Genomic DNA, 25,386 nt, shown 5'->3' with positions numbered 1-25,386 from the left:
TTACTGAAGATATTTATGAGAAAATTAGGTTGATTCTTGTGGATCTTAACTTTATTGCACTAGGATAAATATGTTATGATTTAGGTTACAACATGAACTAAGAAGAGGCAAGTACTACCTACGGAGTTTACTCATAAATAAAATCACCTGTTCCATTGGAAGACTTTTGCAATGTATATGAATTCAAATGTATTCTTGCAATAAAACTTCTATCAAAAAGCATGGGATAAATTAAATGCCAGAATAAAAATAAACAGAAATATATGAATAATTCTATCCTTCTGATAAATGTAATATGCTTCCTTTGGAGAGAATTGCATTGGGGTAAAAAGGCAAAGATTTCATTTTCCCTTCTAGCATCACTGTGCTCCAACGCCAAAGAACAAAAGCAAACATAATTTAAAAATTATATTTCAACTAATGTGGAAATGTCTTTCTCACACAGAAAAATAAATTCACATCAAAGTGATATAATAATTTATTATCTTGCTACTTAAGTATCTTTGTGTATAATTTTTTCACTTACTTCCTTCATTTACTTCTTATCTTAAAAAAGAAGTAAAATAAAAAAGTAGTTAATAATGGAAATCAGAAAATATGGGACATTAAAACATTAATCATGATCTTCTTAGAATAGATATATACAGACTAAGAATTGTCATTAACAAAGCATATGTTTAAATATGGTTGCATTTAAAATAATATATGATTAAATAATTTAATTTAATAAATTATTCTTGTAAATATAAACAATTAAGTGATTTTGTTAAATTATTCCTTTAGTAAACCAAAAGAAATGATACAATTCTAGACAGCATCTTCTAACAATAGGATCAAAAAGAAACCTCAGTGTTTACACACCCTGCATGAGAAACCACAAAGGACAATAACAATATCTCAGCATTCAACATTAATGATGTTCCTACTTTGTAATAGACACATTAGGGATTTTACATTTTCAGCTAATTCCTTTGATAATTCTAAGAATCAAATATTTCATATGAACATTTAACAAATAAAAATACTGAATAGATGAGAAGATGAATACTTTGAAAAATATTCAAACTGAGGCCAACTTATAACAAGTGAAGCAGGTTCCAGTAAACCGTGGTGTCTGAAATGTAAAATCTGCGTTAGCACTGGACTCCTGTTCACAACTGCTCTGCTTCGATGGACAAATTGGACTAATTGCCCCTGCCCATCTCTTGATCATTAGTCCAGGATCAATAAAAAATGAGAAGGTAGAAATGTGAGAGTGATATTGACACATATTTTTCAAATTACCTTATCTATTTTATATTATACATCTATTTCTACCTTATATTTTTATGTCTAACTATAATAGAATGTTTCACAAAATATAAAGCCAAACTGCTTTTAAGATCTACCAAAGTCAATGGACAACTTTTGATAAATCTATGTGAAATAAATGAAAATAAGTGATAAATTAAGGGATTATTTAATGGAGTGTCATTTCTTCCAAAATCAAGCCAAATGACATAGGCCAAGTTTAACCACTCTGAGTACTAATTTCTTCACTTTTGAAACTAAAAATTTGCACTTTCTTAGCTCCAAAATTTTTAACTGTTGACAATAAAAACAAACAATAAAAATTTAAATATAGAAGTACTGCTAAATGAAAGTGTTTATTTTCTACCTTAATAAAATAGATATTCAAAGATCTTATTACATTAGGCCAGTGGTCAGCCAACAGAACCAAATATCAACAGTACAACGAATGAAATTTCTTTTGAGAGCCAAATTTTTAAAACTTAAACTTCTTCTAACGCCACTTCTTCAAAATAGACTCTTCCAGGCTGTGGTATTTTATGGAAGAGCCACACTCAATGGGCCAAAGAACTGCACGATTGTCTTAAAGGAGGGGGTATATTCTAATATGATTCATCTTTATATTGTTAGCATTCAGCACTCTAACTTACACATAGTAGGAACTCAGCAAAAATGTTTACAGCAAATGTACAATTAAAGACAGCAAGCAGTTGGCCCAGAGTCAGAGAAGAGGAAAAATCTAGAGGAAAAGGAAGCCCCGAAAAAAAAATACTCCAAAATACTAACAATGATTCTCTCTGAGTGTGAGATTATTGATAATTTAATTTTCTCTGAATATTTCCTATATTTTTCATTCTTTTATAATATGCACAATGCATATAACATATTTGCATTAAAATGTTAATGCAACCTGTTTTTCAATGCTCATCCGATGAAAACTTCACTTTTTAATAACACAAATGTATCACTTTGAACATGGTGTTCTAGACAACATTGTCTGAGAAACGCTCCTCTATAACACTCCTATAACACTCATTCACATGTGGTTTCACCAGCCAGTGAACTTCAGTGCTCTCCAATAAGCAGTTTTTTCTCCGTTCAGCACTCCCTGCCTGCCCAGGTGTTGAGATTTAGATCAAATATTACTAAGTTCAAAGATAAATTTGCCTACTCATGGGCTGAGGTGGTTGTTCACTCTGCTGGACCACGTAGGACATTGTAGACCCATTTAACCTGTATTTGTGGCTTTGCCCTATATTTTCTCCCATGTTTATATCTCTGACCAGATAGCTCCTTGAAATCACAAGTGTTTTATGCTATCTCTGAAATCTGATGCCTGCTTTCCTACTTGGCACAATCTAGGAAGCCACAAAATAATTGATGAAGGAAGTGGAGTAGAAGCAGAGAGAAAGGTAAGGAGGTAAGAAGATAAACAACTATAAATGTAATAGAAATAAACGTAATAGGTAAAAATCATAAACGTTTTATAACAGAAGTGATAAATAACAATAAATGTAGTAATTATACAATTATAAGCCCATTCAAATACCAGAATCTTCTGCAAAATATATTGTTAGTATAGATTTTGGATGCAGTAGACCTTGATATATGTGAGGGTGTATGTGAGAGCTAAGAGACTCATAAAAGGGATCTTTTTTTTTACAGTTTTCCTTTACTTTCTCTTTGCATTTAAAGATTTGGATAGATAAGCTGCAATAAAAAATAAATAAATAAATAAAAGTCAGAGATAAGAGCCAATTCAAGAACATGCCATTTCTTTTGTTATGTTTGGTATGCCTTTTCTCTCATTAATGAATTTTTAAATATTGAATCTCACAATAAAAACATCAAATTAAGTAGAACAATTTGAAATGTCTGCACCTTGTGAGAGTCACATTCATTCATCATGTACTGGCTAGAAACAGTTCCTCCTAATAAAACACAGGGACACAACTTCTGATATATATAAAACTACCCTTTGATTTCTCTTTTCTGCAATGCTACTGTTGGAGAAGTTATAATCAGATAAACTTCAAAAACATATGACACCAAAGTTTATTATTCCAAACATAAAGAAATAGACAAATAATTTAGGCAAACTGGTATTCTGTTAACTGTTCCATTGTATCATAAAATAAAGCAAATATAGAAAATGAAATTTTTCATTTTTTCATTGATAAGGAAATTTAACCTTTAGTCTTGACTAGGAAAATGACTGGCTTATTTTTCTTGCTTAAAAGAATGCAGGGAAAACTAGCTATCCTGAACTCTATGGAAAAATATCATGTTGTCTGAAGGAAAGACATCAGAGCACGCTTGTTAATGACTTACTTATTTAAAATATGTAAATATTTATAGAGTACTATAGTTTAAACAAAGTATATACTTACTTTAATATAAAATCATAATAAACTAAGTAATAAGTAGAGTTGTCTCTCCAAGGACAAGTAGACATACATTTTCTAGAATCCCCAAATAAGTATAACACTGAATTAATTATACTTTTTTCCCCTTTATTTTATTGAATTTTTACAGAGAGGAAGGGAGAGAGATAGAGAGTCAGTAACATCTATGAGAGAGAAACATCAATCAGCTGCCTCCTGCACATCCCCCACTTGAGGATGTGCTCACAACCAAGGTACCATGCCCTTTACCGGAAACGAACCAGGGACCCTTCAGTCCGCAGGCTGATGCTCTATCCACTGAGCCAAACCGGTTTTGGCATACTCTTTAATTTTGATAAATCTATAAGAATAAAAGTATAATATGCTAATTAGACTTGGTATCCTTCCTAATGACCTTCTGGACGAAGCCAGGGCTGCGAGGGAAGCCTGGGTCCCAGGTGCCAGAGGAAAGCTGGTGCTGGCAGGCAGGGGGAATTCTTGCACGAATTCCGTGCACTGGGCCTCTAGTAGTTATTAATACACATGGATGGTCTAGAATATAATGTATAAGCTGTATTTAAAGCATAAATTAACTAGACTTCAATAAAAACGTCTGTTTATGATAGATTTCCCTATGGGTTGGATTCAAGGATTCTCATGCTGACCAGATCTATAGATGTGAAGTGAGTTTTATTTCCGGTGATCTACTGCTTAAAACTCCAAGGTTAGCAACATGCTTATTTCAGATCACACATTATTAAAGAAAAAAATATTCTATCACACCTCAGTGCTTTTTCTGTGTCTGAGGCAATGCTTCTCAACCTCTGTTTTGCTAACTTCTTACACATTAGATTTGTAAGCATGAGACGTGCACATGAATACATTCAGAGTTTGAGGTTTTGAAAAAAATCACAAAACTTTACATGGAAGTTAAGAAATTAATAGTTTGTAATTTCCACAACTATTAATGGCACATGAGTAAAGACTTCTCATTAAGGACTATGAGATAAGCAAGGTAAGCCATTTGGTAAGTGGAATTGTCAACATGATTGTTGTAATGTCACTCATTTCTCTTCCTTTCAATATTCCTTTCAATATTGGAAAAATTCTAATCATCATGTACCTCACAGCTGATTTGAACACATCACTAAAATTGGGAATAATTGTGTTAAAACATGAAACTTATAAGAATGTAATACTTTGTGGCCTTTGAGAAATATTAATCTGATTTTTGACAAATATAAGACAAATCTGATCATTATTTTTAGTTTTAAATCAATTCCAATCCAAATTACCTAAATATTTTGAATCTCTTAATAGTTATGTGTCTAATGGTAAAGTGTCCTTAATTCAAGGTGACAAGGAAACCGAACTAGCTAAGTCTCCTCACTTATTGAGTTGCTGATATTTCTTTCTTTTTAGAAACCATGACTGGTAATGAGCAATGTTCGATAAAAGGCAACAGCATTCTACAGCTCCTTTCTCTGAAAATGGTTCCCAATGTTATTTTATAAAAAGCAGAACTTTCCTGAACCTGAGTTAATATAATAATATATTGCATTGCTATATCTCCTGCATTTCCTTCCTACTTATAAGTGGATTAATGAAATTTAATTCAGGAATGTCTTTTTCTCCTTCTAAAAAATCTGACCATTCCTGAATTATTATTTTTTTAAAAAACCTGCCTTACTAGCATTCAAATATTTTCAGTAACTCCCCAGTTTACAGGATGGTTTAAATCACTGAGTCTTTTTTTCCAGCTTAGCTATCACCTATTATTAAGGCATAGTGCTTCTGGAAAAGCTCTTTATTAATTTTGGCAGGCCGGTAGTCCACTTAACACACTGAACTCATACACAACTCCTCACCTCCCTCACTTCTGTCCAGGAGTAACTCTGTCCTCACAATGCCCACCCAATAATCCCCCAGTTTTAAGGCCCAACCTAAGTCTTCTCTTGTCTTAAGTCTGCCAGGTTTCTGTATCTTTTATTCATTTTCCAAGTCTTTGGATACAGCATATCTGATTTATTCTATACATGTCAAGATAAAATGTGCAATCTTCAACTGCCCTCTCCCAGGAGGTGTTGCTATGGCACATTTAGTGACATATGTAACTAACATGTCTTGAGGCCAGCACTGGGTTTTATCTATTTCCTCAGTAGGTCTCCAAATACTTAAAGTGTCAACTTAAGTATTTTAGAGGTGCTTAATAAAGTTTTGATTGATTTATGGGGCATCAATCAAGGTTTCTAAATAACCAAAGTAAGAAAAATATTGATGGCCAAAACCAGTTTTGCTCAGTGGATAGAGCCTCAGCCTGTGGACTGAAGGAGCCCAGGTTCGATTCCAGTCAAGGGCATGCACCTTGGTTGTGGGCACAGCCCCAGTAGGGAGCACGCTGGAGGCAGTTGATCAATGTTTCTAACTTTCTATCCCTCTCCTTCCTCTCTTGTAAAAAAATCAATAAAATATACTTAAAAGGAAAACTTGGTTAATAGTCACCTCTTGATTACTTAAAGCTTAATTATAAAATATATGAACTTCAAAATAATTTTTATACAAATTCTTTCTTTTTAATGTTTTTAAAAAACCACCCAACTAGATTTTTATAAGTTAGTATTTCTACCTGATTTTAATTTAGTCACAGGAATGATACAAGGAGGTAAAATATTGTGAAATGTTTAGTAGTCCTACATAATTTTCCCATGCTGTAGCTTTCTTTTATTTACAGTAAAGAAAAATCTCTACAACAGAATGTCCACATGGACCCACATTCCAAGGCTTATATTAACTACAGACTTGTGAATGAATTATATAGGAAACAAGCGCTTATTTTAAAACCTCCTCACACCAGATGATAAGCCTGATATTTTTGTCCATGATATGAACAAGCATAAAAAGATCTATTACATTCTGTAAATAAAAAGTGCCCCCCCTTTTTTTTGCACTGAAACACTTTTATTATTGTTTTTTACTGTTTCATCTACAATAAATCAGGAGGGGCTAATAAAACAAGGTCGACAATGTTTTACAAATCTAGGAAAAGAGCAGAAAGAAAGCAAGTTTAAAAACAAAGAAGTGTTTAAAATATGGCACTTGCCTTTGGAAATCCTCAGGGAAATGTACATGCAAGCGTGCATTACATACACAATGCTTATTTTTAAAGAGTTGTGGAAAATCTTATTACAAGGTACTGTTCCTTATCTGAACCATGTGGGGAGAGGCGGAGTCCTGGTGTGTGGCAACCCTGGAGGGTTCAGTGCAGAAGCTGGAGGACATGCAGTGCCGTGCAGCCAGGAGACCACGTGTGGCAGGTAGCAGTTGCAGCTGCTTCAACTGCCCTCTCCCAGCAGGTGTTGCTATGGCACAAGAATGGTCTCTGAGGGCTTCAACAGGACACAAAGTGTAAGATGACAGAACAAAATAGACACTCATTCTCCGGGTGGCATTCATAGTTTCCCTGCTGCACAAGCGGCAAAGCCAGCTGCAAATAAACATAGGTCGGAGCTTGCTGCCTCATAAGCAGATCAGTGAGGGGACCTTAGGCTAAGGCTGTGTGTGTAACACTTGGTTAAGTATACTTTTCAAGTATCTTGAATTGTTATGATCGTAACAGTAGTTACTTTTCTAACTGAAGCTTATCATAAGATGTTTTCTAAATTATTAAAATAAATTTGTATTAACAAGAGAATTTTCTACTAACCTCTTTGGGAAAAGATACGAAAGGATGCATTGTTCTGTTTTTAAACTCCCTTCCCTGACTTACTGTATATGTCTCCCATGCACTGAAATACATAAATGAATGATGGTCACTGATTAAGCATATAAAGCTTATATGTGGAAACATTTTTCTAAAGAATTAAATTAAAAAACAAAATAGCAAAAAACATGAGCAAGGTAGTTTAGTTTGCTAGTGATTAAAATTACATTAAAATTTTAGCAAGCTAGAAATCTGAATTGGACTGAGATTTCTGGAAGAAGTATAGATTGCAAAACAAGCACTTGCTTTTTTTCTACAATCAGAATGGAGGTATTACAATAGTTAATATTTTAAATAAGATGATAAGTTGCCAAAACCGGTTTGGCTCAGTGGTAGAGCGTCGGTCTGCGGACTGAAAGGTCCCAGGTTCGATTCTGGTCAAGGGCATGTACCTTGGTTGCGGGCACACCCCCGGTTGGGGGTGTGCAAGAGGCAGCTGGTCGATGTTTCTCTCTCATCGATGGTTCTAGCTCTCTATCACTCTCTCCTCCTCTCTGTAAAAAATTAATAAAATATATTTTAAAAAAAGATGATAAGTTATTTAATTACTAAGATATTAGAAGGTCATTTGAGAAAGAGATAGTATATAATCATTTTTGAAAAATAGGGTATTGATTCCTCAACTTTGCTGTTTAATCAAGTTCCATTTCATGTATGTTTTTTAAATAATGCAGGGTTAAGCTGGAAAACAATAGTTATTTGTGTATAAGCAATTGATTAAGAATTTTACTTTTAAAGGTAAATACTGTTTCCTAAACAGCAGAGTATATAAAATAAACGTTATAGGCAGGAAAGAGTCCCATAACCTAAAGTTAGCTCAAAGACTCCCAAATTCCTGCAATTCTTATATTCTATTGCATATTTGTGTCCTTGACTACTCACTCTAAAATATGGTGTCATGATTGATCTAAATACATTTTTATGTGTTATCAATGCACTATCCCTTGAAGTAATAGGAAAATCTGAAAGTAACAACTGGAGAACCACATATATGAAAACCTATGCCTGTGCTGCAGCTAATCCTTACTGATTTTAAGGCACATTTCTTGAGCCCCTTCATAATGAGAATGTTTAAAACTGGGGACAAGAGAGATAAATTAGGGCATTCACTACCTTCAGATATTATACTATACATTATGAAAACTGATAAACAGGAACAATTCTCAGTGAATGATCATGATTATTGTTAAATTAGTGGGATTTCTTTAAAAAATAGATAAGAAGAATTTGGAAAAGTTGTAGGTTTACAAGATTAGAAGCTTGACATGGGCTGAGGGCCCAACCTATTTATTAGCTGTGCAATCTTGGATTATCTTAATCTGGTTTCTCATCTGCCCTTATAAAGAATGAGCATTTAAAGACAAAACGGTACATGCACATTAGAATGTACTGTATATTGTTTAGTATTTTGAATTGGGTAATATACTTGTAAAAAAGCAGGACTCAGGTCAGGTAGCCTAGATTCAGATCCTAGCTCCACCGCCTACTGATGGTGTGACCATCCTATATCTCTCACTTTGAGTATAATTGTAACTACCTCAGATTTTTTTTAGGGTTAAATAGTATAATATACATAACATCTTGAGCATAAGGTCTAGCATGTAGTTATATGTTATTTATTATATTTTCTTCCTTATCAATGCTTTTTAGCAGCATATCAAGAACTGTATTTTTTGTTTCATATATATTTCTATATTGAGGTCAAAGATTTTGTTCAGTTCATACCTGTGATGTCTCAAGTACTAAGCATGGATACATATAGGTCAAAGAAATATTTTATAAATAACATAAATATATATTTACATATAGAAATAAATTTAATTGCCATTGTCTGTTGTCTTAGAGACACACAAGTATGTCAGTTGAGGCAAATATTCAAAGAATATAATATTGTGGAAAGGATAAGAATGAATCCTTTTAATCTAAGTAGTCTGAGGTATCCCTCAATGCCATGAAAGAAAAGAGGCTGCAGATTTCTGCCATAGAAATAATAATAGGGTTGGTGAGTTTTGGATATTATCATAAAATGGCACATAATACATGTATCTCAGCTCTCGTGCTACTTCTATGAAGTAGTAAGGCTTAGGCATTCCTAAATACATCTACTGCTCCTGCGTGAGGATGGCGAATGTCAATGCTATTCATTTTCACAAAGGTCAGGCATTGCCAGGAAAACCACGATTAGTAAGTTAAAAGGAGCTGTCAGATCATGTTAATTGTGTGATTGCTTTCTTGTAGATGAAGGGATTCTAAATTAAAAGGAAGATAAGTTATAAATTATATATCAAATGCATCATGAAAGCATAGCAAAAGAAAAGAGCTTTAAAGAAATGCATAAATTATTTTACTTTCTAGAGCAACTGTGGTCACAGTGATAAACTCTTCAATGCAGAATGACTAGAGAAATCAATTTACTTCTATAATAAAAAGGCCATTTGTCTCCTTGTACAATCTATGTGACATTGTTAGGCCTCTTACAAATGATCCCTGGACAATGTCTGTGGTTTACGAATTCCCTAATTACACCACTGATTATGTATCACTGTTGTGCCTTAGCCTGTGGGAACTGACACCACCACCATTTTAATAAACATTTTGACATAAAAGAAAGCTGGCTCTTTCATGCTTTGTCAAGAGCAAAATGAAACAACCAGTGAATACAATGTTCTATCAACAAGTCGGGGGCACATGTTCTTTAGAGTAAATGAGTTTCAATTAACAAATTTGTTAGTAGATAACTGGTCAATTAAAAAAAAAATAGGAGAAGGGTTTTCTTCTAACACATGAGGGCCTTGTTTAACAAATATTCTACCAATGTGTGACTGCATTTTATGATCCATTCCGCCAGTCTGCAGAAGTATAGAATGTATAAAAATATGGGCCTAATTTTAAAACACATAAACACTCACATGATGCCATTGATCGGAATGATGCATCGCTCATTCTGAGCTAATGTGTGACTGAATGGAGTTGGTAGAATTTTATTAATATGGTTTTACATTGCATTGTATTCCTAAGCAAGGATATATCTGTTTAAATGTCAACTAAATAGATTTTGTTTACAAGTATTATTTACACAGACTTGGCAAAAGTGGACTTATGTTTCATTTATAGTGGACTGTAATTCATATTAAATGCACTTTAGATGCAGACATTTGAACTGCTTGTCATTTTATCATTGCTACTTCACATATGTAAATTCCCAGTCTATTTCATATTGTGCATAGAACCTTCTTTTAAAGTACAATGATGTGTTTCTCCTTTCACAGTTTTGTAATCTAGTCATTTTACTGGTTTGTCATCTCTAGAATTTGGGAAATTCTGATATCTTTAGCTGTAATGTACTTGAGAGGAGTACCAGTTCTTTATATCCCTTCAAATCATTGCCATGTCCCCTCTTCTAAAGGTTTCACTGATCCTAAGCTGCCTCTTACTGACGTTTACCCAACAGAACTTCCCAACCTCCAACTCCTTAGTCAAAGAGGTAAGAAGGCAGCCACAATATGATTTTTGGTTTCTGAAATGGGTTTAGTCGTCAAATTACATTTCTCACAGTATATCTCAGGAGCCTGAAATCTCATTATTTGAGCTCATTCCATTGAGAGGTTGTGTTTATATAAGGAACCTGGGTTCTGCAGCCAGAATTGACTTATGTTCAACACTACCTTACTACTCAGAAACTGGGAGGCCTGCAAAAGTTACTTATGCTTTCTAAAGCTCAAGTTTTTCATCTGTGAAATGGGTATTATTACAAATGTTCCTACTTCAAATGGTGTCCTAAAGATTCAATGAAATACTAATTGTAAAGTGTTTAACTCAACCACTGGAATATAATAAACAATCAAAAATATTGATTATGAGCTTTTGTAAATAGGAATTTTACTTTATGTGGTGTGCAATTGACTTTGAAATGCTTCTTCATATGGTAATGCTTTGTTTCTTAAACTGAGTGTGGTTATATATGTGTATTCTGTAAGCTGTGGGCTTACAATTCATGTGCATGTCTATGTTTTTGGCATGCTATTATAAAAGTATTTTTTAAAATACTTCACCATAGACAATGTGATCTACATTTGTATGATGTAAGTTTTAATATATATTAGGAGTATATCCCTACACACACCCCTCGGATGTAGTTAGGTAGCATTTTTTTTTAAAATCCTCACCTGAGGACATGCTTTTCATTGATTTGAGAGAGGAAGAGAGAAAGAAAGAGAGAGAGAGAGAAAGAAAGAGAGAAAGAGAGGGAGGGAAAGAGAGAGAGAGAGAGAGAGAGAGAGAGAGAGAGAGAGAGAGAGAGAGAGAGAGATCCATAGCCCCACTCCCCCTCCCCAGACCAAATAGACCTGCAACTTAGGTAAGTACCCTGACCTGGAGTTGAACCAGTCACCTGCCAGTGTACAGGCGATGTGCCAACCAACTGCCACCCAGGCATCACTGATCAGGCAGCATTTTAAAGACTCAAACCGTGGGTCCACTCTGCCTCACTTTCATGAGTGGGCATGTGACTGGCAAAGGGGTCTGAACATACTAAGGCTCTTTGAAGTGCTGCTCTTGGAGTAGGAGAGAGTGTTGTGCCTGACATCGAGGGAGAATGTGGTCACTTGATTCAAACATAATTTTACCTGAATCCTTTTTAGAGTATTTTAACATCTGCTTATAGTGATTTTCCCCCCCCATTTAAGGCCATTGTTGAAACATATAACTGAATATCAGAATCACCCGAGATAGTAAAGGGAAATATCCATTTAATGCAAGATGATATAGCATTTTATAACATTCTGCAAAATCTTATATTAGATTTGAAATCTGAGATTCTAAGCTTAAATCAGGATGTAGCTATAGGAAATAACCAAGTATCTAAGCTTTTGGGTCCTACTTCCCTTTCTATAAAATAAAAGGTAGTGGGTAATCTATAAGTATCTTCAATACTTAAAAACTATGTCAATAATTGAGGCATTTACAAATCATTTAAAAATGTCTTACAAAGTAGGAATTTGGGGATTTGTCAAGTAATCTTTTATTTAAAACTAGATATTCAGAATTCATAAATATCCCAAACTATGCCAGAAAAAATCCTAAGTGTAATGATTTTCTAAATATACTTAATCTCTTTCTTAACCTCATTGAAATCCCACAATGAAGGATGAAAAATTGTCTATGAAAATTAATAAGGCCATTTTAAAATTAAGATGTATTCATTTAAAAGCAAAATTTGCACTGTAAATGTGCTTCTAATTTATATTTTAGAGCTCTTGAAAGAAATTGCTTTGCTTTAAGACATTCCAAACTGTAAGACTAAACTTATATATTACAAATAAATTAAATCCATATAACAACCATTCTACTTAATGCCAGAAAATCTAATACTCTAGAGATTTGGCTACTACATAGAGCAAAATGGTGTTCAAAATGTCAGTTTATGGCTCCAGTCTTCATGGCTACTTCTATGGATCTGTGTTTCTCAAATGAAATGGTAGACTAGTAGTTTTATCTGTGAACATAAGATTTGAAGAATTATCATAATTACTTAAGTAGTAAATGTAATAGCACCTTCCAAAACTCTGTTTTCTTCTATATCCAACAAACCCAGAATAGGTATTGGTATTATATGTTAAATAATAAATCCTAATTTATAGTCCATTCTTAACTATCCATATGATGGAAAACATTTATCCTTCATTTTACTGAATATATTTGTATGCGTTTTTCTTTAATTCTGGTAAACTATTGCTAGTTATAATAATTTTAAATGTAAGTTATGGAACCAATTTTACACTAAAGAAATCTGTATCAAGTCATTTATATTCAAATAGTTTCCCATATCCTCATTGTCTACATTTATAAAAGGACAAAGGGTATAGGAATCATAAATCAGGCATCCTTTCTTATTTCTCATTGATCTGTTCTAATCTTAATTTTATCTGGGAATTTCGAAAAGTGTTTAAGTGTAAAGTGAAGAAAATCCTCAAGACATGAATAGTAATTAGACAATAGCTAATTAACTACTGTTAAACTAAAGCTTGTAAGGTAGAAACTTTGTTCAGATTTTTTCTTTTTTGAAAAAGGTTTTTGAAGATGACAATTGAAGGAAAATTGAAAATCCAGTTATTTCCATAACTACATTGATTCAGTTTTATGTGAGAAAATTCTAATATATAGACATGATTAATATTTGAACTATTAATAGAAAATAGGGAATTAATGTAATGCAGCCAAACTTTGCATTTTTACTTTCCCCAAAAATAAATGGTGAAAATATTTATATCATTCTGCTTCCTAAAACAGCATAACTTACTGACAATACCAACCAACTAAACATGTTCCAAATATTCCCTCTCGCTCCTTCAAATAATCAATTTGAAAAGAAATTAGTATAATTGCTACTTTCTGTAAATCTTTCTCTTATTTTCTTTATTTTATTCTTTCTCCTTCCCTCCTACATTCCCTCCCACCACTTGAAGGAAACGAAGAACTCATGTCTATTATAAAAATCCATGCACCAATATTAAAATATGTAGGACAAATATAAACTTTCACATGCTTCTTTATGCTGATAAAAGGGCTCTGAAGGTCCTAACGACATTATAAACCCAGGAAATTTTCAACTGAATATCCCTCTTTTCCACAAAATTGAGGAGTTCTTTTTTAAATTTTCATTGAGCAATCTTTTATCATTTTTTCCATTGTATTTTCTTTTTTCCACCATCTCTCTCTCTCTCTCTCTCTCTCTCTCTCTCTCTCTCTATATATATATATATATATATATATATATATATATGAAATTTTGTTTCATATACATATAATTACCACAATTATTTATGAAGTCCATGAATTACTTTTGGCCTTTGGTGACAATTTTTTAATTAGTCACCAAAAATAAAAAAAGTTGTCCTACAAGCCCTCACCTATAACTAATGCCAAATCAATTTTTTCTCTCAAACCTCTTCCACAACCTAAAATCTCTCACTCAGAATGTTTCATCCCCATATTTTAGACAACAAAGATATATTTTGGAATGATAAAAGTACAGAATACTTTGAAAGAGATTAAACAATTCATCTACGCAAATGGTTTTTAACTATGCACTTTTAATACAGTGTGCACATATATATGTTTGTGAATTGAAGTCAGAATCTTTTGTCCAAATACAGAATATATAGAATATAACTTCAATTCTCTGATTTAAGTTGGAAGTGGGAAAAGAGGGTAAAAATCTCAACTATTTTTTCTCTTTACTCAGTAGTTCAAAGGCCCTTAAGAATATTAAACAAAAACAAAAACCAAACAAGACAAAAACAAAAAAAACACCCACAATAAAAAATCACTAGCTGTCATTGAAATAGTATTTGGAAACCAGTTACCCAGCTGATCCTTTATTCATAGATTAAAAGTTGTGAGGTCCAGCCAGATCCAAGGACTTAAAGCTTCTAAATGGCAATTTTGGGCCTGGACCCAAGTGCAGGGCTCTAGACCACATTAAGCTGCCTGGTGTCAGTGTGGCCCTCTCTTCAATTGACTTGAGAGCATTGGTCACTGACTTCATTGCCCCTTAATGGGAGAGGTTGTGAGAGCGGTTCAGCCCCTCATCTGATTCCTATCAATCTTCAGCTGAATAAATTGTTTCCATCCCTAACCACACACTCTATCTGCAGACTCTTTTTTTTAACTTAGGTTGCTTTTTTTTTTCATATTCTCTTTCCACAAACTCTTCCTTAAAAATATTCAAAATCTCTAGTGGGGAGATAAGGAATCTAAGATGTAAAGAGATGAACCAACTTCTCATATGAAGTTAATAAGTGAGTGTCATATTTTCTTATTCTTTTTTATAAAATATTTTTATTGATTTCAGAGAGGAAGGGAAAGTGAGAGAGATAGAAATATCAATGATGAGAGAGAATCATTGATCAGCTGCCTCTTGCATGTCCCCTACTGAGGATGGAGCCCACAACCCTGGCAAGTACCCTGATGGGAATTGAACAGTGACCTCATGGTTCATAGGTTAATGCTCAACCACTGAGCCATGCAAACCGGGCCTCATGTTTTTCTTATTCATTGAGCCTTCTGCATCTTTTCCTCTCTCACATTACACATCCATAAAAGATGGCTTACCCTCACTGCCTTATTACTTCCCAATACAACTTTTCTGCTTTCTCTCTCATATTATCTCTAAATGACTCACTGAACATCTCCTGACAATGCAAACAAAGGTAATCTATACTGTTGGGAACACAGAGGAAAAGTTTTCTTTGCCTAATTGATTGACTGTGAAAACTCTGGAATGCCTTTTGAAGCTCTTTTATTTCTTTTCCACTCTTCCCCTAATTGTCTTTTTGGAGCTCTGCAAATTCATCTAATAAATAGTCACTCTCCCCAATACACCAATCTGCAGATTCACAATAAGTATCTCCCTCTCCTCAATATACCAATCTTGGTAAAATTAATTGGTCATTCTTGATTATGTGAAAGAGATGTAACTACATTAATTTTTCTAATATCTAGTGAGATATAATTCCCACTGTAAATCCTAATTAGAAGCCATCTGCTCTATGGAACACTTGCTGAGTAAAATTAATAATTTCATCCTATATGCTTCCCCCAATCATTTATAGAGCAAATACTAGACTATCTATTACTAGTTTTTAAGTATATTTCAACAGGAATATAAAATCCATTATGAATTGGGCACTATGCATTTTTATTTATTTCTATAACCCCTTTCATGTAGTAGTTGTTGAATAAATATTTTCTGTGAATTGAATGTGTACTATATTTAATGAATTAATACCTGGATTTTGGGTGACAGCTATACTAATTTCTCTATGCTATATAAGAACTCTTGGCATTATTTTATTTGCACTATCAGTTAATCTTGTCCCTCAAATCTAAATTTCCAGATCTAAATCCAAATTTAAATTTAAATTAGGACTGTCAGCTTGTGAAATAAAGTCAGCTATACCAAATAATAAGAGACAAATAGTACCAATGATGTGTACTGCAAATACTATGTTTATTTTTTGTGGTGAATTTTCATTAAGAAAACTTTAGAAATGTCAGGTCTTTTTTAAACTGTTGCCATCTGGTCCATCACACCTTTATTTTGTGTAATTTTAGCAAGTTCTCTCTTAGTCATTTAGCACCTTCTAATATGGCACTTGATAAGCCTTCTGAAAGTACGTCTATCCTAAAAATATTCAAGCATGGATTTTTTGTTTTACTATTTTAATGGTTTATATTAAAGACAACATTAAATAGAACAAGTTCCAAACACCCAACTTCCATCAACACTACCTGAAGCTAACTGATAGAGATACTACAAGAATGATGCTTGTTATAAACAACGGACATTTTCTCAAACCTATATAAGTATGAGTAAAAACACCTTTAGGAAACTTTGCTATTTCTGTTATTTTTCTTTCATTACTTTAAACAACCTGAATAAAAACTACATTACTTATTCAAACACAGATTCCAGATAAGTTATCTATCCACTCCCAACATTTCCAGATGGTTGCATTTACTTGTCTCCTTTGTAGAAAATCTTCCTTGGCCAGAGCATTGCAAAAGTTACACAAGTGAGCAGAAGAAATAATTGTAAATTATTACATAATTAAAAAATTTAAAAAAACATAATTACATACTAAACCTATATTCAAACAATGTTAAGCATGAAATATTCCTGGTACGCTTTTATATAACTATGACTTTATATAACCATACATACTGTATAGGCTAATACTGACACCCTCCTTTACTGAAAGCACAAATAAAATGAATTAAGTATCTCTAAAAAAATATGCCTTCCCCAATAATTTTTAAGGAACATTCTGTCCATGGTCAATAAAAATAATATTTTCAGTTCAGTCCCTCTCTGGGAAGTTTACTAAGCATAGTAGCTATTAAAGACTCTAAGGGCCAAGGTGGAGATACCTGTCCACGCATTTAGTTCAGGGCCCAGAGCTGTAGCTGTAAGAGGAAAGGCTGTAGAAGAAATAACTCACTGTGTGACGTCTCCCTGCTGACACACTGCAAAGCCATTAAGCACCTTCCTGACCCAGATCAAGGACGATTATCGCACCCCTTCCAATAAGCTCCCAACTCAACTGAGAAGTCTCAGCACTTAGAGGAAACTCAGTCTGTATAAACTAGTCCTGCCTGAGGCCCGTGCACAAAAGTAGCCGTTCTGGCAGGAGGAAAACTACTCCATAATCAGGAGACTCTCAAGTTCAGAGTGTATCGCAATTTTTTTAAGTTGTATTTTTCATTGTCTCCTCATATATTAAATTTAAAATATATATAGAGTGGGCAAAAGTAAGCTTATAGTTGTGAATATAGGAAACACTTTATCATTTATCATTTATTAATTATTGTACTTTTTATTTATATTACAACTGAAAACTTACTTTACCCACCCCTTTATATAAAAACAGAGATAAAAGATAGATGAAAGTGTTCAAAGCAGAATAGAGATAGCAGTAGAAAATCTTGTATCTTAAAAATGAGACTTCAGCAATTGCAAAGTAATCACAAGAATCCTTGCAGCATAATCATACTTACAGACAATGGTCAACAAAAATACAAAGTTCCCCAAATTCATAAATAAATATGTATTATAATAAGGAAAACTTTAGAATGTTTACTCTATTTATAGAAAATATATTAATATACAAGTGACACTTATATGTGGGTTTATCTTAATTTCCCAGTAAGTCCATAGAGTTCAGATTTGTCATTAATTTATTTCTTAATAGGGTTTCACTATGGCCTGTGGGCAAAATATGGCCTATAAACTGTTTCAATAATTAAAATTTTATTGGACACAGCGATTCTTATTCATTTATTGTCTGTAGTAACTTTCCTACTATAATAACTAAGCAGAATAGTTTTGACAGAAAGCACATAACCTGCGATGCAAAAATATTTACTAACTGGCCCTTCATAGATTGCTGACCTCTGTTCTCCGTTAGATTGAAGGTGACGGATTTAACCTCACATTTTTGGAGTCAAGGGAGAAAAGTTTTTCTGTGTCCAGTTACTCAGGAATCCAATTACATGGCTTTTACTCCATGGAAGCTTCCTCTGATCAAAGTATTGTCAGGTCTTACCAGTACATGTGTTAGTCTCACTTATGACTTCCCCCTACATAAAATGACCTGTCATTCTCCATAGTCATCTATAGACTTAAATTTTAGCAGAATTTCATTAGTTTCTATTCTTCCTTAACAAGGAAAGAGTAAAGATGTAAATCCAATGGCATGGACATAAAAATTTTTCTTTTGCCCTCATGTTTTTTACATGTTCTTATTAGTTGTATGCCACATGCCCATGTTATCAAGAACTTTCATTTCACAGATGTGAATACTTGTACAGACATTTACTATCATAACAGTAATAACTAGCCAGGTAGTCAACAGCAAAGCTCAAATTTCAAACTAATTCTCTCCATTGGTCACCTCCATGCACCTATCCTTATGGTTATACCTCTGGTTTAATCCTTTAAATCTAGTTTAATTTTCTGCTATATAAAATGCTTGTGTACTCTAATAAAGTAGGAAGATATTATCACATGGGTATTGAGTCCTCTGGTACAGCTGCCCACCAGATGTCTGACCACAGGAATTCCACAGATCTCCATTCTCACTGTTTACATGTCTTAGACATGATACAGGTGCTTAGAAATAAGGAACGGTATATAGTGGTATGGAAGCCTGCCAGGTCACTCAGGAGCACATGCAAGCTGACAAGCACCCCTGAACTTGGCCATAAAAAGTCACTGGAAGAAGCAGTGGGATATTTTTCAGCAAGCCTTCTGAAAATTAAAAATCTGCTATAACATCTATATTTGTGTAAATGAATAACAACTGAGTGACACTATTTTAAGGGTTGATTTTTCACTTTTGTCAAAATTTTAAGCTAAAATTCACATGCCGGTTTCAACAAGTATGTGAAGAATTTTCATGTTACAAAATTGAATTGTAACAATTATACGTAATTTTAACTGATAAATTTACAATTACAACAAATGTGTTTTTTTAGTTATTTACAGTCTAGCCAGATAAAAATTTAGCTTTAGGAATGATAATGAAAACATTGAAGTAAATCAATATACCTTGCTTATATTCATATTAATATTAACCCTACAGTAAAAGCAAGAAATAAAGAATCATGTAAAATTCTGGAAAGTTTCCTCATACTATGTTTTGCCTAATGGGCCCTCCCTCCACTTCACTATCACAGTGCTATTTCTAACAAGATTTAACTCGAATGTCACTTTTCTGTGAAACTTTCCTGTGCCCTCATTGACAAAAGCATTCACAATTCCTACAAAAGTCTGACAAAACTTTAATAACAGCTTTCATCACACTATCTACTGTGCCTTATTTCCAAGTCATCTGAAATCTGACAACTTAGGTCATAAGCTCTTTAGGACAAGGCCCATTTTTCTGTCACCAAATCACAGAGCCAGGCACAGAGCAGTAACCTAATAAAATAATTACAGGGAACAAATTTAAAATTACAAGACAATAAATGCTCACAATAAACAATTTGAATGTTTACAGAATTATGAGGAAAATGTTTCTATTTTTGAATTAATGTGAAAATAAGATTTCATTTATCATCACATATATCATAGTTTTTATTATTCAATCAAATGCATGAGGCAAACTCCCATATAAGCTCTTTTTATAAAGTTTTTCTAAAATCAAATTGTTGTTTCTCAAATATACTAGCAATTATGTAAATTAGAATTTACCTCCTGATATATTATATTTCATATTTCAATTTTAAGAGTCCTCAAAAGCATATCTAGAACTGTGGTTCTTCATTTAAGAAAATTATTTTCAAACTTTATTAGGTAGGAGTCCTTCTGATATCTTATCCTCATTTTCATAAGTTTCATATATGTCTCTTAAACAGTAACAATTAGGATTCAATGTAAGATTTTATATGGAAAACAGTTGATAAAAATTTTTAATATTTAAAACATCAACCAAGAGTAGTTTACATTAGCTTACATTTACCATAAAGAAAATGTTTAACACATAAGGAAACCTCTGAACACTTATAAATTCTAAATTACCTAAAATAATAATAGTAAAATCACAACATCTGAAATTTAAGAGGCTCCACATATTTACTTATGTCTTAAAGTACACATCCTTCTCTTTGACTGCACTCACCCAATTTGTGGTAATTTCTTTTGAATCCTATATGGTTCATAGAATTTATATCATCCAAGATTTTTCTCCATGCTATATAGTTTGTTCATTCAAGCTCTGTCTCCAGGAATATATGTTATATTAAAGTACTACTTTAAGTGTAGCCTTCTATTATGTGAGTATAAAAATACTTTTATTGATTTCAATTGAATCAGTAAATCTCAGATCTATAGATCTTTAAACTATAATGTGATATTCCACTGTACTGTAAGCAAAATGGAACACCAAAGCCAGTTTCAGCATGAAATTAGAATATGTCACCATCTTCAATGACTCATCTAGGTAAACATTGTCTTCTTCAGGACTCCTCTATCAAAATACAAAATACAAAATACAATCCTGTGCAGGTCAGTCCCTGTGCAACCACTCTGAGAAGGGCCCTGTGCTTGGCTTAATGCTCTCATGTTGCCATCATGAAATTCTTAGCAAGTTCTGCACAAGGGACCCAATTTTTATTTTACCTGACACCACAAATAATGGAGCCACACTGCTGATGAGAGTGAGAACACATGAAACCATAATATTAATTTGTCAAGTGAATAATTTCTTTAAGTCAATAGGAAATTGCAGCAAGAGCATGAGAAGAGACATCAAATGCCTCTCTTTCAATAGGAGGAGGAAAGAAAACATAAAAGGAAAGTTATATTCACAAATTAGTTCAACTCTTCAGTTAATAATTATTTACTGAGTATCTACTAAGTACCATGTATTGTACCAGATGCTGAGATTACAATGAACAATGCTGTTAAGTCCCCACATTCATGGAGGATTTTACTCCCCACATTCATGGAGGATTTTACTCTAGAAAAGAAACAGATAATAACCAGGTCTGTTTGAGGGAGGGCAGAGTGTTGGAGGAGGACTTACATCTAATTTATCTCTAGCATTGCTACCTTTGGTAATGTGGCAAAATGATAACAGTTAAGAAATTTTAATTGTAACAAGAGACTTTTTTATTATCAAGAGGCAATTCTTGAGTATTTTCTGCCTTTATGATTATTTTTTGTCTTTTTCCTTTTAGAATTTTTGAAAATTTCATGAATCACTGCTGGTCATCTTCTCCACTTTGTAATTTACAACGCACAGTTTCAATACTAAATATTACATATATTTAGAAATTAATGTTAGGGCTCATTTTTTGTGAATAATTCCTGTGCTCACTCTTGTGATATCACCTAGGGCATTGATGTAGGCAAGTAATGGCTCTTTGCTGATTTAATGACTACAAACAAATAATGACTAACTGAACATATCAACAGCTTTCTATTCAATATCCTAAATTGAGTCCATCCCCTAGTGCTAGCACCACCTTTGAAAGATTAAAAAAAAGTTATTGTTGTTATTGTTTATATAGAAAAGGACATTTGCCCCCACCCAAAATTTTTTTCCCATCGCTCTGACTACCTTTTATATTAATTGTGACTGATAAAAATCAAATATTCCTTAGAAATAATGCACAGTGGTAAAAAGTAAGAATATTTGGTCAGCCTAAAGTATGGATGTATATTCATAATGGAGTAAAATCAATCCAGTGTACACTGCAATTTGGAACCATAAGAAAAACAAAACAAAATGAAAAACAAAACAAAACAATTTGGAACCATAAGGAAAACAAACAAACAAACAAACAAAACAAAAAAAACACTAGAAAAATCTGTTCAGATACAAGAGTCAAAAAGCTTCCTAACTAGAAAAGAAGACTATTTAAATTTCCTCAAGACAGAGTATGCCTGCTAACTATATTTGTGTTCCCTTTACAATACATATCATTCACCATGATTATATAAAAATCTTATAATTCCATCTGGTTACGGGCTGGCAAAACAAGCAAAGCTTCTTTGGAATTCTCCACACACACACTGACTGTAGTTCATGGGACCACAAGGCTGTCAAACATCCGACAGTTAAGTTACTGTGTCCTATACGTAAGCCTTTAATTTTCCTCATGTGCAGATGTGCATTTAATTGAGAGAAAATTGATAACATGTTTTCATTTTCAACCCCAAAAGAAGGACTTTCATTCCAGTATAATTTTATATTTAACCATTCTCACTGTGAAGAGATTCTATCATAAGGTTCTTTGGAAGTCACATCTGATTACAACTTTGTCTTTGGCTTATGTTGGTGGAAAATACATTTGTTATATACCTTGCATTTGAATACTCAAATTTCTCTGAGTATTTTCTTCCTAGGACTCAATAGTTTCCATTAGTTTAAAATTTATTTAAAATGTCTTAACTTTTTAGACATTTCTTGTTTACATTTATTAATGTGCTTTTAGAGTGCAATAAATGTTTCTCATTAATTAAATAAAAATAAAATGAAACAAATAAAAGGCTACTATTTAGCCTAGAAGCCAGTGCTATTAATTTTATTTGCACTATTTCTATAAAATTTATGTAAATTCCACATGAAATTAACATGATATATATTGGTAATTCAGAAGGTTAGAATTTGTTTTTAAGAAGCTTTAAAAAATAAGAATGTTTGTAGGCTGACTGAGGCGATTTCATCTGCTAAAGGTAAGAAAATCATTCTCAACATGAACATCTTTGGAATCATAAATATGCTTACCTGTGCTGCTGGATATATTAACATCAATACTGATATCAGCTATTCCTCCTCCCTTCAGAGACGCTACACATGTGTATGTCCCAAAATCCGTGAATTTTAAATCAATGATGTCCAAGTTTGTTGTTCCTGGAGACACATCTGGATCAGTCTGTGTAATAACCATCCGCTCAGAGCTTCTTAATGGACGACCATTTTTAAACCAACCAAATGTTAACTCCTCAGAAGGAACAGCTTCTACTTGGCAAGATATTTTCACCTCACGCCCAATCTGGATGTTGTCATCTTTGTGATAAGGATCCGGTGTGATCCAAAACCGTCCCTTTTTTAAGGCTAAAACATAAGAATTCCATAAGTAGTTAGTGTTACTTTCACAATGCTAGGGATTTCATTCACTCTAGCTAATCTCTGGGCTGAAATAAAGTAAATAAAATAAAGCAAATAAAATAATATATATTCTATCTATCTATCTATCTATCATCTATCCATCTATCTATATCTTAATTATTTCCAATTAATGTACATATCAATAAACCTTATATAATCTAGAAGTAATCTAAAAACCTAAGTCACTTAGAGACTGTAAACAATTCAATCTGGTAACTGGCTAGCAAAACAAGCGAAGCTACTTTGGAATTCTCCACATACACACTGACTGCAGTTCATGGGATCACAAGGGTCTTAAACATTAATTGGATAATATTTTCCAGTAATGTGAAAATGCTTTAAATCTATACATGATGCATAAACATTGTTGCTATTGAACTTATAACAAACAATATAACCTGTTTGGATAAAGTAATTATGAATTAGAGTATAAAATAATAATAATAAGTCAATTCATTACTTATCTCATCCCTCAATTATCACACTGCTTAAACAACTCAAATATTGCAGAAAAATTTTCTAAAGTTGAATCTACATGATGACCAAAATTAGATTTGTAAGAATTAAGTCAGTTCACACCATGAAGCATTTTCATATATTGAAATAACCTGAGTTTAAAAAGATGTTTCTTTTTTAAAAATATATTTTATTGACTTTTTACAGAGAGGAAGGGAGAAGGATAGAGAATTAGAAACATCGATGAGAGAGAATCATCGATCAGCTGCTTCCTGCACACACTCTACTGGGGATGTGCCCACATCCAAGGTACATGCCCTTGACCGGAATCCAACCTGGGACCCTTCGGTCTGCAGGCTGACGCTCTATCCACTGAACCAAACCGGTTAGGACCATAGATGTTTCTTGCTGAACCTGCTGAGTCTCTTGTGCGTATGACTAACAGAACCTCTTGGCAGGGGCTTGGAAAGCCGCTGTGTTTGTATTCCTACAGCTGGGGCTAACTTCAGTGCTGTTGTCATAGCCTGGCTCAGGAGGGATGACTACCAAGGGCTTCTTGGGGAGGAGCATCTATTGGTTTCCTGAGGGCTCTAGTTCTGAACTTTGAATTACACTAGGGACACAATAAGGAATAGAGCTTGTTCTTTATATGGCAGTGGTTTTCTTCTGCACACACTTTTCTCTTTTCCAGTATCCTACCCATTTCTTCTCTCTTAACATCATCATCTATATATTGTATGATGATATGAAGCACATGCAGTGAAACATTATTATCAGAATAATAATTGTTCACTTACTTTAACCAATAAACCTAACTATATAATGACAATGGTAAAAACTATGTGAATTTAGAGAACCTGTGGCTTTGGCTCAGTGGAAAGAGCATTGGCCTGTGAATTAAAGTGTCTTGGGTTTAGATTCCGGTCAAAAGCATGTACCTTGGTTGCAGGTCTATCCCCAGCCCTGGTCAGGGTGTGTGTGAAGGCAACCAATCAATGTATCTCTCTCACATTGATAGATATTTCTCTCTCTTTCCCTTCTGCTCTCTCTAAAAGTCAATGAAAAAATATCCTTAGGTAAGAATTAACAACAACCTGCAAATAATGGAGGCCTTCTAATTGTATTTTAGGTTACCTTTCCTGAATTTAACCATATTTTTCTCAGTTGGACTAATAAAGGCCTTGAAACACCATGGAAATATATAAAACTATGAAAGAATGCACTGAAGATTAATCCACTTTTTAAATCTTAGAGATATTTGCTTTTGACATTATTTACTCTAGAGTACCAAATATTTTATCTGCTTTCCTGTTTGAAT

At 33.3% G+C, this 25,386-nt stretch overlaps 1 protein-coding gene across 2 annotated transcripts in view; it reads right to left on the bottom strand.

Moving 5' to 3' along the window:
• The window catches only part of MDGA2 (MAM domain containing glycosylphosphatidylinositol anchor 2), an 865,112-nt gene that overhangs the window by 202,387 nt on the left and 637,339 nt on the right, over positions 1-25,386 (bottom strand). For both annotated transcript variants that reach the window (XM_084885031.1, XM_084885032.1), the window contains exon 7: positions 23,229-23,558. In XM_084885031.1, the coding sequence (XP_084741157.1) occupies positions 23,229-23,558 (330 nt within the window). The remainder of the gene's footprint in view (positions 1-23,228; positions 23,559-25,386) is intronic.

Source organism: Pipistrellus hanaki, assembly GCF_964339955.1.
Source record: "Pipistrellus hanaki genome assembly, chromosome: 1".
In the NCBI taxonomy this organism is placed as follows: Eukaryota; Metazoa; Chordata; class Mammalia; order Chiroptera; family Vespertilionidae; genus Pipistrellus; species Pipistrellus hanaki.
Note: the sequence above shows the minus strand (reverse complement) of the source record. Positions and strands in the feature narration are given on the sequence as shown.